This window comes from Schistocerca americana, chromosome 3, assembly GCF_021461395.2.
Source record: "Schistocerca americana isolate TAMUIC-IGC-003095 chromosome 3, iqSchAmer2.1, whole genome shotgun sequence".
Lineage (NCBI taxonomy): Eukaryota > Metazoa > Arthropoda > Insecta > Orthoptera > Acrididae > Schistocerca > Schistocerca americana.
This window is the reverse complement of record NC_060121.1, coordinates 303,448,555-303,467,326: the sequence shown is the minus strand read 5'-3', so window position 1 is coordinate 303,467,326 and position 18,772 is coordinate 303,448,555. Positions and strand designations below refer to the sequence as shown.

At 42.0% G+C, this 18,772-nt stretch overlaps 1 protein-coding gene across 1 annotated transcript in view; it reads left to right on the top strand.

Annotated features, from left to right (window-relative positions):
* Positions 1-18,772, top strand: part of LOC124606045 (agrin-like) — a 288,503-nt gene that overhangs the window by 73,893 nt on the left and 195,838 nt on the right. Inside the window, exons 4-6 of the mRNA XM_047138007.1 lie at positions 2,805-3,017; positions 15,042-15,136; positions 18,631-18,745. Coding sequence (XP_046993963.1) covers positions 2,805-3,017; positions 15,042-15,136; positions 18,631-18,745 — 423 coding nt within the window. The remainder of the gene's footprint in view (positions 1-2,804; positions 3,018-15,041; positions 15,137-18,630; positions 18,746-18,772) is intronic.

Genomic DNA, 18,772 nt, shown 5'->3' with positions numbered 1-18,772 from the left:
CATCACAAGTGTTTCTTCACGAATATGATGTAATTTGCCACTCGATTCATGATATTTATCCCTATCTGCGCGTATGTTAGAATCATTTTTAGAAACATCTATGTCTTATGATATTAAAAAAAACCCTTGGAGACAAAAAAATAATTTAAATATTTCGTAAATCACGTAGGAAAGGGATGCAAAACAAACATTATGCTTAAGCCGTCGGCACACGGACTGTGCATCCGAACGTTGAGCGTTGAGCGTGCCGTGTTTCTGACGTCATAACGTGGAACAGCACGTTCGGGAGTCTTTCCGAACGTGCAGAGCAATATCTGGCATGTCAGATATTCTGAGCGTGCGTCTGAGCGTTGACCAATGAGATGGCACAACGCCACCTACGTCACACGCACGCCGTCTCCCTTCAGAACAGGAGGATGCTAAGTTCACCCAACCTGGATATGATGTGACGTCATTATGACGTAACACGCTTTAGCCGACTTTTACGAACGTTCGAGGTTCTAAACTGTCGTCAGCTAGTGGTTTGTTTTGACACGTGCGATTCTGATAACAGCTCAGTGTGGCAGCGTATATGTATTTCGCAAAAATAAAAGTAAAAGAGCTGGATATTAATAGAAATATTCCTGACCGTGGCCTTGAAAACACCCCGGACAACACGTTTCGTAAAAAAGTGAAGTCTTCTTGTGTCCTGACCAGATTAGATTGTGTGATTGTTGTATTGAACGCTTACGCCGAAAATAATATTTATTTATTATCAATATTTTAGTATGGTTTCATACAATTGGTCTTGTCAGTACATATTAGATTGTAGCAGCATACTCTTGCTGACTTTTTTTTCTTAATTTATATAGCTGAAAGAGAACTCGTGCAAGTTTGTTAGCTAAGTAATTTATACGTCCATCCCAAGATAGTCTTTTATCAACCATAATTCCAAGTAATTTTACACTCGGACCGCAGAGACAGGTACCTTAGTGTCCAGTAATGACTGGTGTGTAGAATGATTGAATTTCGAACTTAAAAAGAAAAATATGAGGCATTGTTGAAGAAAAATCGTCGACCGGAGATGAAATACGAGGGGAAGTGGATTTCTCAATGTAATCTTAACGAAAGGTTAGTGTCTTGACGCATCTAAAGATTTTGGCTGCTGAGTGCTTCTTCTCTCCGAGTACAAATAACCGACGCACTTCAGCTGGGTCAGAAGTACATCAATTTCTGCTTGAGATTCACAATAACCACGCAATTGCCTGTCGTCATCTATGCTGAACTCTTTCAGATTTTCTCTCGTTAGTCTCTCGAATGCTGAACACATAATTAGAGACGAGCAAACGAAAAACAACGCACAGGACATAAACACAGTACAATACACGATTTAAACGCAAGGAACGCAAAACACATTTCAACGAATGATGCAGAGCACAGCGCTACCCTGTCACAACCTCTCGAAAGTTCACAAAAGTCGAATAGTCGATATACGGTTTCTATCGTTTTCGATGTAGCGTGTATACGTCATAAAGACGTCACATCGTATCCAAGTCCGGTGAACTTAGCATCCTCCTTCAGAACAGAGTTGTGAGGCGCCATATTGGCATTCATTTCAAGTCTATATGTATATATGCCGTTTCTGAGCACCATCAAATTGAGAATCACTGGAAAACCCGTTGTTAACTGTGTGATTCGTTCCAATAAAATAATGAGAATCATCATATTTGTGGCAAAAGAATTATTGTAACTTGCATATTATGAGAATAGGCTATTTGAAGTCAGCAACATAACTGAAGATCCACCCAAAACGCATTGTTCTTGGTACAATTTGTTGTAATTAAATTTCAATTCGTAACATATTTACGAATAAGGCTTTCAGAAAGTCTTAAAATGCTACGATTATGAACAAGAGCTGTGGTGTTGGTTTAGCGCAAAGAGTAGTATCTCTGTTTTGTAGAAAATTGTATATTGGGGCGGTGGTTCGCTTAGTGACACTCCCAAATTTTTTCTTAGCATTCGCGTTTTTATTACGTTCTGGTACTTTATTATTAGTTTAATATAAGTATATACAATAATAGTTGACGTTATGTAAATATAAATTCACTTTTTTTGAGGGATGACTTTGTTCGATTGGCTTCATCTACAGGACAGCTTGCACTACTTGTATAAAGATATTTTGCTCCTTTTTCTTTTACGCTTCGCAATTCACATGTTGCAAAGATTCTGCTACTAGGTAGGATGTAGGAACAGTGATCAAGTAAGACTGACCTTGGGGTTTTACTAAAATGTGGGAATGATGAAATAATGTTTATCTTATGCGGAGAAGTATTCAAAATTTGTACCGCACTGTTTGTAATGGAACTTTTATAAGTCTGTGTCCTTATTGATTGGACATGGTACTTTCCTTTTCGTGGACGATGGAGGAAATGTACATTTTAATAGAGGTAACGTGGGAATTTTACGCGCGCCCGTTGAGTAAATAGTGTGATTTACGAACTAGAAACATCCCTCAACTGCCGCTGGACTGCGTTGCGATCGCGTATACCACATTGGTCATACGTACCGTATGCACAAGTCATATCGTTCCTGGGCGTTCAGCAGCACGTTGAACTTGACTCGCTCAACGTTAACGTTCGACAGCAAGGTCCGTGTGCCGACGGCTTTACGACGCATTTGAAGTTCTCCTTTCTTGCCGCTTGGAGCGCTAGTGTCTCTCCAGCTGTCAAACGGTAAACATCTTTTACAGCAGTGAGCTTCACGAGTGTCATGTTAGATTGTGGATGTACTGTGCAGGCTGAGAGAGGTGTTTCGCGCTTGCGCAGGTGGCGGCGGCCCGTGCAGCGTGCGGCGCTGCGAGCACGGCGCCGAGTGCGAGGAGCGGGCGGGCCGCGCCGAGTGCCGCTGCCCCAGCTGCTCCGAGGAGTGGGCGCCCGTCTGCGCCAGCGACGGCATCTCCTACGGCAACGGCTGCAAGCTGCGCGCCGAGGCCTGCCGGCGCGGACGCCGCATCGTCGCGCTCTACCAGGGGCTCTGCGGTCAGTGCCTCTCCTCTCCTCCAAACAAATAACTTTCCTGCGTCGGCTGATTTCGTTTTGTGCACTACGACAATTCAGCTGTGTTACCATTCTCAAGTAACTGCATACGCACAAAAAAAACCATACTCAGTAGGCCTTTTCGCTGCTGTGGGCGTGCATACAGGGTGTTTCAGAAGTGGTGGAAAGTACAGGCCAAAAATAGCTAAAAAGCTCCCATAAACACGGGTCCACAAATAAACTATTGCCGACGTATCGAAATAATTCGACTTGGGAACCAACTGTAAACGCCCCTGGATACCGCGGTATTTACGTACGTATCTCAAGGTTTGGGATCGACTATCTGTTTGTTGATGCATGCGCGTCTACTTCCCTTTCCCCCTCCGTGCATTGTGCCGTACCGGCCTCACAATCAGTTATGAACGTGAAGGCGCCATGGACAGAGGCTACACCAATGGAGACTACGCTGCCATGCACTTCGTGTATGGCAAAGTAAATGGCAGTGCCCTTGATCAAACTGAAAAACCTGCAAACCTTGCCTGACTATTGCCTACATATAATTGGCAATTTTCTCAGCATTGGAAGATAATGCTTCACATCGATGGACAACGCTCCCGCGTTAGACATTTATAGGAAGGTATCCCACAGGGCTCGGACCTATCCCCAACTCTTTTCATCGTTTATGTTAACGACTTACCATCCTGCACCACGTCGTCCTAGTTCAGTTTGTGGACGACACAGCCTTACTCACCAGTAGCTGGCAGATTACTGCAGCAGTAGGGAGACCGCAACGCCAGTTCACGCTGACAGAACAGTGGGCATCAAATAATCACACTCGTCTCAACCCTAACAAAACTAAGGCCATACTCTTCACTTGCAAATGACCTGATCTACGAGACAGCCTTACTCTTCATCATCAAGAACTTGCATGGATAAACCAAGTAAAATACACTCCTGGAAATGGAAAAAAGAACACATTGACACCAGTGTGTCAGACCCACCATACTTGCTCCGGACACTGCGAGAGGGCTGTACAAGCAATGATCACACGCACGGCACAGCGGACACACCAGGAACCGCGGTGTTGGCCGTCGAATGGCGCTAGCTGCGCAGCATTTGTGCACCGCCGCCGTCAGTGTCAGCCAGGTTGCCGTGGCATACGGAGCTCCATCGCAGTCTCCAACACTGGTAGCATGCCGCGACAGCGTGGACGTGAACCGTATGTGCAGTTGACGGACTTTGAGCAAGGGCGTATAGTGGGCATGCGGGAGGCCGGGTGGACGTACCGCCGAATTGCTCAACACGTGGGGCGTGAGGTCTCCACAGTACATCGATGTTGTCGCCAGTGGTCGGCGGAAGGTGCACGTGCCCGTCGACCTGGGACCGGACCGCAGCGACGCACGGATGCACGCCAAGACCGTAGGATCCTACGCAGTGCCGTAGGGGACCGCACCGCCACTTCCCAGCAAATTAGGAACACTGTTGCTCCTGGGGTATCGGCGAGGACCATTCGCAACCGTCTCCATGAAGCTGGGCTACGGTCCCGCACACCGTTAGGCCGTCTTCCGCTCACGCCCCAACATCGTGCAGCCCGCCCCCAGTGGTGTCGCGACAGTCGTGAATGGAGGGACGAATGGAGACGTGTCGTCTTCAGCGATGAGAGTCGCTTCTGCCTTGGTGCCAATGATGGTCGTATGCGTGTTTGGCGCCGTGCAGGTGAGCGCCACAATCAGGACTGCATACGACCGAGGCACACAGGGCCAACACCCGGCATCATGGTGTGGGGAGCGATCTCCTACACTGGCCGTACACCACTGGTGATCGTCGAGGGGACACTGAATAGTGCACGGTACATCCAAACCGTCATCGAACCCATCGTTCTACCATTCCTAGACCGGCAAGGGAACTTGCTGTTCCAACAGGACAATGCACGTCCGCATGTATCCCGTGCCACCCAACGTGCTCTAGAAGGTGTAAGTCAACTACCCTGGCCAGCAAGATCTCCGGATCTGTCCCCCATTGAGCATGTTTGGGACTGGATGAAGCGTCGTCTCACGCGGTCTGCACGTCCAGCACGAACGCTGGTCCAACTGAGGCGCCAGGTGGAAATGGCATGGCAAGCCGTTCCACAGGACTACATCCAGCATCTCTACGATCGTCTCCATGGGAGAATAGCAGCCTGCATTGCTGCGAAAGGTGGATATACACTGTACTAGTGCCGACATTGTGCATGCTCTGTTGCCTGTGTCTATGTGCCTGTGGTTCTGTCAGTGTGATCATGTGATGTATCTGACCCCAGGAATGTGTCAATAAAGTTTCCCCTTCCTGGGACAATGAATTCACGGTGTTCTTATTTCAATTTCCAGGAGTGTACCTAGGGCTGACCCTGGATAGCAAACTCCTTTTCAAACGTCATATCCACAACAAGAGGATTCAACTACTGTACCTCCTACACCAATTGTATCCACTGTTAAGCAGTGGCCAGATGAACGTTCCAATAAAGCTTCAGCTATATCGAGCGACAGTTTTACCTACGCTTCTTTATGGCTACTCCACGTGGGGAACCACCAGCCTGTCCAGTCTTCGACCGCTACAAGTCTTTCAAAACAGATACCTCCGCTCATCTTCGGAGCTCCAAGCTGGGCCCGTATTGCTGACCTTCACGACGAACTGAACATCTCACGCATCTCTGATCACATCACATCTGCAATGCAGAAACTCCTCCATGGATCGATGAACTCAGGCCCACTGCGCGACTCCTGGAATATACTGGCTGCTCTATAGCTCCACAATGGTGGCACCAAGTGCAGGTCCCTCGTGCAATCATCGAGCCCCCCACACCTCAATAACTGGATCCAACGAAACCCAACTGCTTTAGTGGGGCCACGGGCTGTGAGCCCTCCCCCCTGTTTATGTCAGAATAAAGCTTGAATAAATCCCTATACTCAGAAGCCCAGCTTAATGTCAGGTAGCACTCTGCCTCACTTCACACAGACACACAAACGGAGCTGTATTTTGTGCTCAGGTGATTCATGTGAAAAGGCTTACGACGTGGCTATTGCTGCACTACGGAAATTAACATATTTTGTACGTGGAATGGTAGTTGGAGCTAGACGCGTGGGACGTTCCATTTCGGAAATAGCTAGGGAATTGAATAGTCCCGAAACCCACAGTGTCAAGAGTGTGTCGAGAATACCAAATTTCAGGCATCGCCTCTCAACACGGACAACGCAATGGCCGACGGCCTTCACTTGGAAATGGAAATGTCGTGTGGCTAGGGCCTCCCGTCGGGTACACCGTTCGCCTGGTGCAGGTCTTTGATTTGACGCCACTTCGGCGACCTGCGCGTCGATGGGGATGAAATGATGATGATTAGGACAACACAACACCCAGTCCCTGAGCGGAGAAAATCTCCGACCCAGCCGGGAATCGAACCCCAGCCCTTGGGATTAACAGTCTGTCACGCTGACCACTCAGCTACCGAGGCGGACGGCCTTCACTTGACGAAAGAGAGTAGCAAGGATAGCGTAGAATTGTCAGTGCTAACATACAACTAACACTGCTTGAAATAACGGCAGAAATCAATATGGGACATACGGCGGATGTATGCGTTAGAACAGTGTGGCTTTACGCTTCTGGTCTGCACCCCGTCTTCACCCTGTTACATTTCCCGAACACAATTTATTCTTTAAAACGGCTCTACTTCACTTCCGATAAATCATTAATTTTATTACGGCAAAACACTAGTTTTAATAAACTGCAATTTTTCCATTCCATGCAACGCAGATAGAATTAGCCGTAGACACAGAATGAACAGGAACGTTTTTGTAGGAAATTTAATGTAGTTTAATTATATACTGGTAAACATTTTCGCTAGGAGCCGCGAGACATGTCCTGCCATCTGTGAGTAAGATGTAGAACTTTTTGCATTCCGTAAGAATCGTGCCATCGAAGACTAGAATGAATCGTGAAAGAATCGTAGTAATCGATTCGCAATGTGAGATTGAATCGTAGGAATCGAATCGGGAAAAAGAATCGTGTTGCCCGACTCTAGTATGAACCAAGCACATTGTTGCCACATGAAGTCATGTTTAACGATAAACGTCTGTTCGGGAGAAGTCGTTTCTTTATAATGCTCTTAAACACCAAAAAGAATTTCGATATGTTGCTATTTTCGTACGCAGCAATCCATTTTCTAAAAACCCATCAAATGTTAACTGGCCAACGACCACTTACTTTGATGATAACTTTTCAAAATATGCCCGGTGGGTCATCATCCAGCTGTGAAGCCAGATTTTAAGATACGGAAAAATCAATTTTTTAACCGAATAGTTTCTCCAAATTGAATCAGAAAGATTGAATAGGGTACCAACCGAAACTTAGCAGTAGTCAAAGTGCTGGCTGGAGGGTTAAGCAAATTACGTATCCTCTTCACCATGAACTAAAACGATGGCAGTACTGCGGGAAGCTACAAGCTAAGGAGGTTAGACTACCTAACCTGCAATCTACTCACTGCTCTTGAGCAGTCGTGATTTGTAGTCAATTTGCAGTTCACTTATTACAATGATACATTTCATTGGTTGTGTGCATGATTTTTTAATTCGCAGAATTCAAAAGTATTATTCTATTAAAACTGCTTAAAAAATCATAAAATATGCTCAAGCTGCATAGTTAAAAGCGAAGAGTGGGGGTTCACAACATTGGCAGCAAACCTTGGCATAGCTTTGCGTCCCTATATTTGGTAATAAATCAAAATCTCTAATTCTCTACCACTGATACAACTTTTTAATACTGGAAGGCCTACAGGTACTGGTGTTCAAGTGACGCATTTTTTACCACATCATGTTATTTAAATACGAATATAAATTTATTTATATACGAATTCTAAGGGAACTTTTAGTTACGAACACACAATCGTATTATTTTTATATTGCTTCACATAAATCTCATCATGAAGATGAACTTCAGAGAGGTGGAATAAATTGATGTCTAATCATGATTCAACGTACCGGTACTTAGTTTCCATTATTTGTGTCTAAATAAATGTCAAACACATTTTATTACAAGGCATCTGCTTTCACAGAGACAGCTGCTCTTCCAGGTGTACTATTCAGTCAGTTTGAGTACTACATTTGTTTACCATTTGCCTGAGCTCACTAATTATTGTCCAGGAGGAATAGATATATTTGGTACATACTATAATAATGGGAACCTATTTACAGAAAAGCATAATTTCTCAGTATGTGGTGACATATTCTAAACAAAAAAGAGAATACTAGCATTATTTATGAGATAAAAAAATAATACGCAGAATATTTGTGACAGTGGTACATCAACCGCTTTCAGCCACCAGAATGGGAACAATGGAGGAAAGTTGGTAGGCTCAAAAATTTAAAATTATTTCAATCTCCAGGTTTCAGTAAGGGTCCATTGTTATTTCCTCATTATTTCCTGCACTTTATATCTCTCCAAATTCAATATTTGGTACAATTTTTATTTTTATTCAGCAACTTTTTTTAAAAAAATTTTATTACAACTGTTCATGTATTCCTACCCTTTCCCATGTTGTCCTTCTCTGATCACATCTCTTATTAACTCTTACTGACTACCCCTTATGTCTTTAGAGATCATCCCACCCACCCAACATCATGTAAATAATCATTTTAGATCAGGGGGTTGGTGGAAGAAACCATTAACCCTCAGTTTAATAACGATTAGGCTGGTCATTTTATCCATTGTGTTTTAGAATGTACCATGTGCTGCTAAATAGTAGTTCCCTACAACTTGCTAAAAAGCACTATCTACTATATACATTTTTGTGTCTTAATTGTATATATTTTCTTGCTTTGAATTTAACCAAACATGTAACATGCAGTATCTCAATAGCCTATACATTCTTGTAGATTAGCACTTTCTTTTGCCTATCTCTTCAGTTGGAGTGTATTGTGGCTTTTTGTGTAAAGTGATCAGTACACTGATAAGCCAAATCATTATGACCACTGCCCACTGCAACACTGGATGCCTCCTGGTGGCATTGCAGGCACCTGACGCAAGATTCAAAGTATGTAAGCGAAGCAGAAGTGGACAGGGATCACCTAGTGAAGATATGGTCTGCAAATGGGGAAATCCATTGAGATAAGTGAGTCTGACAAAGGGCAGATTATTACTATGCAGAGCCTATAAACAGATATCTCAAAAATGGTGAAGTTGGTCAAATGTTCACATGCTACTGTCATGAGCATCTTTGGAAAGAGGTAGAAGGGCAGTGAACTACCACTAGTTGCTAGAAGGTTGAATGTGACATCCACGACTCTTCACAGAGTGTGGAGTTCAGAGGCTTGCCTGCTCTGTAAAATAGAATAGATGATGATTTGTGGGATCTCTGCCCAAAGAGCACAATGCTGGTGCATGCACAAGTGTTTCGGAGCACAATCCATCCATTGTACATTGTTAACATGGAGCTCTGCAACAGACCAACTCTACATGTTCACATGTTGACCCAACAACATCATCAATTACAATTGCAGGGTCATGAGACCATTGGGATTCGACCATTGATCTATGACAACATGTTGCCTCTTTGGATGAATAACATTTTGCTACACTATGTCAATGATCGTCTCCAAAAATGCGCTCATTGAGCTAATTGGCAGCTCAAAATGTGTAGTGAGCCATGGACACTGGCTAGTGGAAACAGTATTGTGCTCGCATGGGACCTGTGGTAGTAATCAAAGACACCACCTGCATCCCTTTATGTTTGATGTCTTCCCCAACAGTGATGTCATCTTTCAGCAATAGAATTGTCCATGTCTCAGAGCCAGAACAATGCTACAGTGGTTTGAGGAACATTATAGTGAAATTGTGGTGTTGCTTTGGTGACCAAATTTGCCTGATGTAAATCCTATAGAACCCATCTGGGTCGCTATCTGTAACCATGCCTCCACAAACCTATCAACAAACTGTCAGAACCCTGATTGCAGAACAGTGATGTATTTCATTCCGAGGATGGACAAACAAGCTATTAAACAGGTGGTCATAATCTGGCTCATCAGTGTATGTGGTTACCCTGGTAAACAATGCAAGTTCGACAGCTGAAACACAATGTGAATTTATGTGCCTATGCACTATTACTATTACTAACTCAACATCATTCAGTGGCCATGAGCAGACAGATTGCATCACATGTTAGTGATTATATATTAAAAGCACTGCTAAAACTAAGATGAAAGACAATAACCATTACACAATGCTGATGTTATAAGCAGTGGTTATAAACAACACTTTACAGGTGCTTAATGTTTTGAGTTTATGGCTTCACATATGATGGTATCATGTTGACCAGTCTACAATTCCACTTGTAGAGAAAAATTCATTTACAGGATATAGGGCTGTTGTTTGACCAGATGTGTCAGTCTAGTTCTGAATATCCTCAGTGACAATGTTGAAATATTCAGTGGTAGGTGGTTGAACATCTTCAGGGCTGCTGTGGAAAACTGTCCAGTGCCTTACTTCTGTTTGAAATATCAATGTGGCCTTATTTTGCATGTGATAGTTATCCAAATGCTTGTTCAGTATATTTATTAGAAAATTTATTTATGGATCAATTTAAGCTGTATTTGATGTTTCCTCATTCTGATTTCATTCCTGTTGCTATTGAGGAGTATTCTAATACAACCTCCACTTCTCATCACTAGTTAACTCGTACTTCGGAAAGGGTGGGATGGGGAATATAGGCACTACAATACTATCTATGCAGAATGAATTTTCACTTTGCAGCAGAGTATGTGCTGGTTTGAAACTGTGGTGTCACTGCCAGACACCACACTTGCTTGGTGGTAGTCTTTAAATCGGCTGTGGTCCATTAGTATACATTGAACCCGCGTGTCGCCACTATCAGTGATTGCAGACCGAGCGCCGCCACACGTAAGGTCTAGAGAGACTTCCTGGAACTCGTCCCAGTTGTACAACCGACTTTGCTAGCGATGGTTCACTGACAAAATACGTTCTCATTTGCCAAGACGATAGTTAGCATAGCCTTCAGCTACGTCATTTGCTACGACCTAGCAAGGCACCATTACCAGTTACTATTGATACTGAGAATAATGTACCATCAAGAGCGGCGTTCACCATTTATGGATTAAAGTTAAGTATTCCACCAGCTACGTCTGTTTTTTTCTAAATTCTAATTTCCTTGTCCTGTTCCAGACCTCACGCCAGCCTGCGTGAGCTAAAACGCGTGCCTTTCGGCTTCCTCTTGTAACCCGGTGTTGGCTCTCCTGCCAACCCACAACAGAAACTACCTGCAGATTAAAACTGTGAGCCATACCAGGACCCAAACTTGGGACCTTTGGCTATTGTGGGCAACTACTTTTCCAACTGAGCTATTCAGACATGATACAGTACCCACCCTCACAGCTTTAATTCTGCCTTTACCTCATATCCTGACTTCCAGAGTTCACAACAATTCTCCTGTGTACTTTGCAGAACTAGCATTCATAGAAGAAAGGGTATTGTGGAGACATGGCTTAACTGCAACCTGGATGATTGTGTCCAGAATGAATTTTCACTCTGCAGTGGAGTGTGCACTGATTTGAAACTTCCTGGCACATTAAAATTGTGTGCCACAAGGTATGCAGGAGAACTCCAGTGATGTCTGGAAGGTAGGAGATGACTTACTGGTGGAAGTAAAGCTATAAGGGTGTACTGTGCTTAGGGAGCTCAACCACTAGAGCAATTGCCCATGAAAGGCATAGGTCCCAGTTTTGAGTTCCTGTCAACCACACAGTTTTAAACTGCCAGTAAGTTCCACTGTATATACAGTTAAAGCCCTTAGCAGTTTTTTTATAAATTGTGTTGATATAATTTACAGCTATATGTCCAGTAGCATATACAAAAGTCTAACTTAAATGCCATTAACAAGGTCTTGTGTGTAACATGGGTATGTACTCTACTGTGTTACCACGTCAAAAATGTTCAGATATTGAAAGAAGTGAAACAAGTCTACTACTGTATTAGCAAATCTATTTTTGTTTACACTTTTATAAATAGCTATTTCTGCTGCATGTTTCAGACTTTCAGGTAATACACTGATTACAGAGTTAGTTTAGGGACGTTTCTGAAAAATCAGTGAACTGTTTCAAAAAGCCACTTGGTACTCCATTGTACCCAGAATAGTTCCAACATTTCAACAGTAAGATGATTAAACATCACTGAATGGGACCAAAACTAGCTACAAATACCTAAAAAAGATTTTGTTTAGTTGTCATAACAGATGCTGGGCAGTTTTGCTCGTATTCAGATGGTTACATTTCATTTTTTAATGTAGTGAAAGCTTTCATTGTAAAATTATTTCACCAAATGATCTTGCTACTGTTTAACAATCATAATTTACCTCCAGTACTGGTTAATGGCACGAGCATATATCCATGGCAACCTTAACACTGCATAGTCTGGAAAACATAATTGCCACAACCTTTTTAATTTACTGTGTTTCTGTGTGAGATAGTTGCACAGTCCATATTTATTGTATTTTTGAATTACATAGTTTCATACATTCATAATAAACTGGATCGTAAATGTATGATGACAGAATTACAGAACAGAGTTTATTGGTGTCATGATAATACACGCTAGTTGTATTTTAAGAATAATGTGAGCTCTTATCACAATAAAGCTGTCATTATGTAATGTATGTGATAGAACTGCTGACTGGTACATACCTAATTAGGAGGCGAAGCATCAGTACTGGCAATAGGCACATATAAAAATACACTATCCTCCATGTATTGTACAATCATAGAACATTTTATGAGCTCAAATGTAATGAGGTATCTCAAACAGAATGACCTCTTCAATGCCAATCACCTTGCATTAAAAAAAAACAGCTCAACACTTTTTCGCATGGCATTCTGAAGGTCAGGAAACAAGGCAGTCAGGGAAGTCCAGTATTTCTCAGTTTTGGAATTGACTCAATATCACATCTATGCTTATTACAAAAAACACGATCATATAGGCTATCATGTTAAATTTGTGACTGGATTCAGAACATCTTGGTTGACAGGGCACGGTAAGTTATTTTTGATGGAGAGTTTTTGACAGATGTTGAAGAAACTTCAGGTGTGTTTCAGGAAAGTGTGTGGGACTCTTGCTATTGATGCTGCGGAATGTATATTAATGATCTTGCAGACAGTGTTAATAGCCACCTCAAAGTTTCTGCAGATGATGCAGTTATCTACAATGAACCACCAAAGATACTGGTATAGGCATGCATATTCAAATACAGAGATATGTAAACAGGCAGAATACAGCACTGTGGTCGGCAATGCCTATATAAGACAATAAGTGTCTGGTGCAGTTGTTGATCGGTTACTGCTGCTACAATGGCGGGTTATCAAGACTTAAGTGAGTCTGAACGTGGTGCTACAGTCGGTGCACGAGCGATGGGACACAGCATCTCCAAGGTAGCGATTTTCCCCTACGACCATTTTACGAATGTTCCATGTATATAATATCAGGAATCTGGTAAAACGTCAAATCTCTGACATTGCTGCGGCCAGAAAAAGATCCTACAAGAATGGGACCAGTGACAACTGAAGAGAATTGTTCAATGTGACAAAAGTGCAATCCTTCTGCAAACTGCTGCAGATTTCAAAGCTGGGCCATCAACAAAAGTGAGTGTGCAAACAATTTTATGAAGCATCATCATTATGGGCTTTTGGAGCCGAAGGTCCACTTGAGTACGCTTGATCACAGCACAACTCAATGCCTTATGCCTCCCCTGGACCCATCAATGCCAACATTGGACTGTTGATGACTGGAAACATGTTACCAGGTTGGACGAGTCTCGTTTCAAATTGTATCAAGCAGATGGACATGTATGGGTATGAAGACAACCTCATGAATCCATGGACCCTGCATGTCAGCAGAGGACCGTTCAAGCTGGTGGAGGCTCTGTAACGGTGTGGGGCGTGTGCAATTGGAGTGATATGGGACCCCTTATATGTCTAAATATGACTCTGACAGGTGACACATATGTAAGCATCCTGTCTGATCACATGCATCCATTCATGTCTGTTGTGCATTCCGACAGACTTGGGCAATTCCAGCAGGATGATGCAAAATCCCACAAGTTCAGAGTTGCTACAAAGCGGCTCCAGAAACACTCTTCTGGATTTAAACTCTTCCGCTGGCCATCAGACTCCCGAACATTATTGAGCATATCTGGGATGCCTTGCAACGTGATCTTCAGAAGAGATCACCACCATCTCATACTCTTATTGATTTATGCACAGCCCTGCAGGATTCATAGTGTCAATTCCCTCCAGCACTACTACTTCAGACATTAGTCGAGTCTATGCTACATCGTGCTGCGGCACTTCTGCATGCTTGTAGGGGCCCTTTACGATATTAGGCAGGTGTACCAGTTTCTTTTGCACTCAGTGTATAATGAAGTACTGTCTGAAAGAGGCTGCACCGATATTCAGTCATATATTCCTAAGATTTTAAAGTTGTCCAAGAAATGGCATCTCATATACAATTTTTTTAAATGAAAAAGATATAGTATCCCATGGTTACAATATCAGTGAGTCTGTTTGAATCAGTCAGCTCATATAAATACCAGGGTGCAACAATTTTTAGGGTTATAAAACAGAGTGACCACATAGATTCAGTCGTAGGTAAGGTGGGCGGCAGACTCTGGTTCGCTGATAGAATACCAGGAAAATACAGTCAATCTACAAAGGAAATTGCTTACAAAATACTTGTACAGCCCATTCTAGAACATTGTTGAAGTGTATAGAGCAGAGGAAAGAGGAGTAGGTGGGGAAGATTGAAAAGGAAAGGAAGACCCCAGGATGAGAGAGACCCAACTGTTAGGAGGACAAGAGGAGAAAGGATCTGAACTCTGAACTTTATGTTGGTTTATTATGACATAGTGCAACACAATTCACTTAATTTTTTGATTTTATAAACTATTTGTTTTCTATGAAATTTTAGGCAGCAGCGATATATGTAATTTTCTTCTTGCAGATGGCTGTGAGAACCATAAGTGCAGTCACTATGGCATATGTGAGAGTGATGGTGCTGGAACAGTAAGGTGCATATGTCCAGAGGCCTGTGATGATGTAAGTTATGTGCATTATGTACATTACTTTTTACAAACACTGAAAATAAAAAATAAAAACATATGCATAATAATATTCATCACTGTGTCACTGACAGAAATTCACAGGAAAAATAAGCAAGTTAACCTATTGTGTACCCTCATCAGTGAAACCTGAATATGACACCACTGATTTCATGGCATTGATGACAATTGACTCTAGAGATTCCTAGTGTTGCTCACAATTTTATGTACATGTTTCTCAGATGAGCAGTTTTTTCCTTGTTAATGATGCTATGATATTCAGGAAATTAACTTCATCTGCAGCATAAGACACAATTTCATCTGTAGAAGTACATTTATCAGTATTTTCTTCCAGGACAACAACTTCCTTTTATTGTTCATGGTCTACTGGCAATTGTAGAACTTCATGGAAATATACTTAGTTGTCTCTAGTATGCACGATGTGGTTGTCATGGGTATCACATTTTCCTTCTCAAAGCATCTATGCATAAAGCATCTTCTGTCATAGGCATAATCTCTTGCTAATTAGAACCAAGTAAGGTGGTTTAGGCATTAATACACTGGACTTACATGTGGGAGGAGTGGGATCACATCTCCATTTAGCCATCTTGATTGAGGTTTTCCGTAGTTTTCCTAAATCACTGCATGAGCATGCTGGAATGGTTCATTTCAACAGGTCACAGTTGATGTACTTTCTCACCATATCCAGTGTAGCTAGTGTTCCACTTCTAATGACCTCATAGTTTGTAAGTGCCATATTTCTTGTGCTACTTTTTTTTTTTAATAGTTGGAAGGAGCCAACATATGATGTCAGCGTAGAGTCACTCATTCATTTGTCTCCAAATCAGTGTTTTCTATCTCATTGTAGACTGTTCCATGATATTTCTATTAAGGAGATGTGTGTGTAAGTTCACCAAAAATTTGTGCAAGCTATCTGTCACTGATAAATTTTGAGAGACAAAGTTCTTACAATAGTTAAATCATTCAACCCTCCCCCCTCTTTATCTCCTCCTCCCTCCTCTCCCCCTCCTGTGGCCTGCTCCTCTCTCTCTCTCTCTCTCTCTCTCTCTCTCTCTCTCTCTCTCTGTCTCTCCCTCCCATCTTCCTTCCCTCCCTCCCTCCCTCCCTCCCTCCCTCCCTCCCTCCCTCCCCCCCCCTCTCTCTCTCTCTCTCTCTCTCCCCCCCCCCCTCCTTTGTCTCTCCTCTCTCTATGTACCTACTTACAAAATCAAAAACAGTCTTTAATACTTTAGTTATCCCTAAAAGTAATGTAATACTATCATTATTCATCTAATGCAGAGACATTTTTGTATGACTTTTTCAAACTAAGCTTATTTTTACCATTGCTTTTGGTATTAAACTGTCACCTGATCCATGACAATGACTATGTTTTCTAGGTCATATACAGAGTGTTTACAAAAATTCTTCAGTGAGTTTGTGTTAGGAATATGTCCTACATTTAATGAACAATTGCAACAAACCTATAGTCTACCATCACCATATACTACAATATTTTTTAACATTTATTCAATTTAGCAGTGTCTAGTTGTAAAAGTAAACATTTTTGGCAGTATAATTCATCAGCTAATTGATCCCTTTACATTTAAATCTATATCTACCTACATACTCTGCAACCCACTGTGAACTGCAAGGTAGAGAGTGCTTCTCATTTTACAACATACGAATGGACCATGAGCTAATACCAGAATGAATCACCATAAATGTACACCCTGGTGACCTGATAATTACTTCTAAGCCTCTGCCATTCAGGCATCCTGCAAAATCCCTGTCATAAATATGGCCCTTCTCATTAGTAGGTTAAAGATTTTGGACATGGAGTGTGACTCTAGGTAAATGAAAGACACTCTCTGAAAACACTTTGCTTTATTTAGAAGTCTAATAGCTATTACCTTGACTAACATATCACAGAATGCTACTGTCAAAAAAAAAAAAAAAAAAAAAAAAAAAAAAAAAAAAAAAAAAAAAAAAAAAAAAAAAAACACCATTATCACAATTTTTAAATTCGATCTCTCTGTCACTGCCATTTCATTGACTTATATTTTAACATTTTGATCAGTTTGAGTTTGGATTCCGCTGAAATGTTGGAACACGTGAGGCAATATTGACCCTATGACTTATCTTGGTAAAATACAGGGAGCGAAAAGCTATTTACAATTTGTACAGAAGCCAGATGGCAGTTATAAGAGTCGAGGGGCATGAAAGGGAAGCAGTGGTTGGGAAGGGAGTGAGACAGGGTTGTAGCCTCTCCCCAATGTTATTCAATCTGTATATTGAGCAAGCAGTGAAGGAAACAAAAGAAAAATCCGGAGTAGGTATTAAAGTCCATGGAGAAGAAATAAAAACATTGAGGTTCGCCGATGACATTGTAATTCTGTTACAGACAGCAAAGGACTTGGAAGAGCAGTTGAACGGAATGGACAGTGTCTTGAAAGGAGGATATAAGATGCACATCAACAAAAGCAAAACGAGGATAATGGAATGTAGTCAAATTAAGTTGGGTGATGCTGAGGGAATTAGATTAGGAAATGAGACACTTAAAGTAGTAAAGGAGTTTTGCTATTTGGGGAGCAAAATAACTGATGATGGTCGAAGAAGAGAGGATATAAAATGTAGACTGTCAATGGCAAGGAAAGCGTTTCTGAAGAAGAGAAATTTGTTAACATAGAGTATATAGGGAAGTGAAACATGGACGATAACTAGTTTGGACAAGAAGAGAATAGAAGCTTTCGAAATGTGGTGCTACAGAAGAATGCTGAAGATTAGATGGGTAGATCACATAACTAATGAGGAGGTACTGAATAGCATTGGGGAGAAGAGGAGTTTGTGGCACAACTTGACAAGAAGAAGGGACCGGTTGGTAGGACATGTTCTCAGGCATCAAGGGATCACAAATTTAGCGTTGGAGGGCTGCGTGGAGGGTAAAAATCGTAGAGGGAGACCAAGAGATGAATACACTAAGCAGATTCAGAAGGATGTAGGTTGCAGTAAGTACTGGGAGATGAAGAGCTTGCATAGGATAGAGTAGCATGGAGAGCTGCATCAAACCAGTCTCATGACTGAAGACAACAACAACAACAACAACAACAACATATTTTAACATATGCTTGTGCAGAATCTCATAGATTCCAGTACTTTACAAGGACAGTTGCCTCACTGTCCTATTGTTGATTTTTAATTTGTGTGCCTTTGCACTCTGTGTGACAACACTGACTTCTAGTGGCTTCAGTCAATATCGTAACCTTACAACCCCTAAACAAACAAACACAATTTATGTATTTAACAGAAAGGTACTGTGCACATTTTACCGCACAGTATTGGCTGTAGTAATATGCTGGCATTTGGAATCCTTCTTTTAATAAAAAAAAAATGGCAAAAGTCTCATCAACTGCTTCTTAACATTAATAAGAGGAATAGGAGAATTACTTTCATGTATTTGTTTTATTGTACCTGACTTAAGTTTTTCTCTTCCAGTTGGAAGCTCCTGTTTGTGGCACTGACAGCATCACATACAGAAATGAGTGTGAGCTGAGGAGAAGTTCCTGTCAGCTTCAGAAGGCTCTTGCTGTGGCTTATAGAGGAGCTTGTGGTAATAATATATGAAAGATCCTGTACA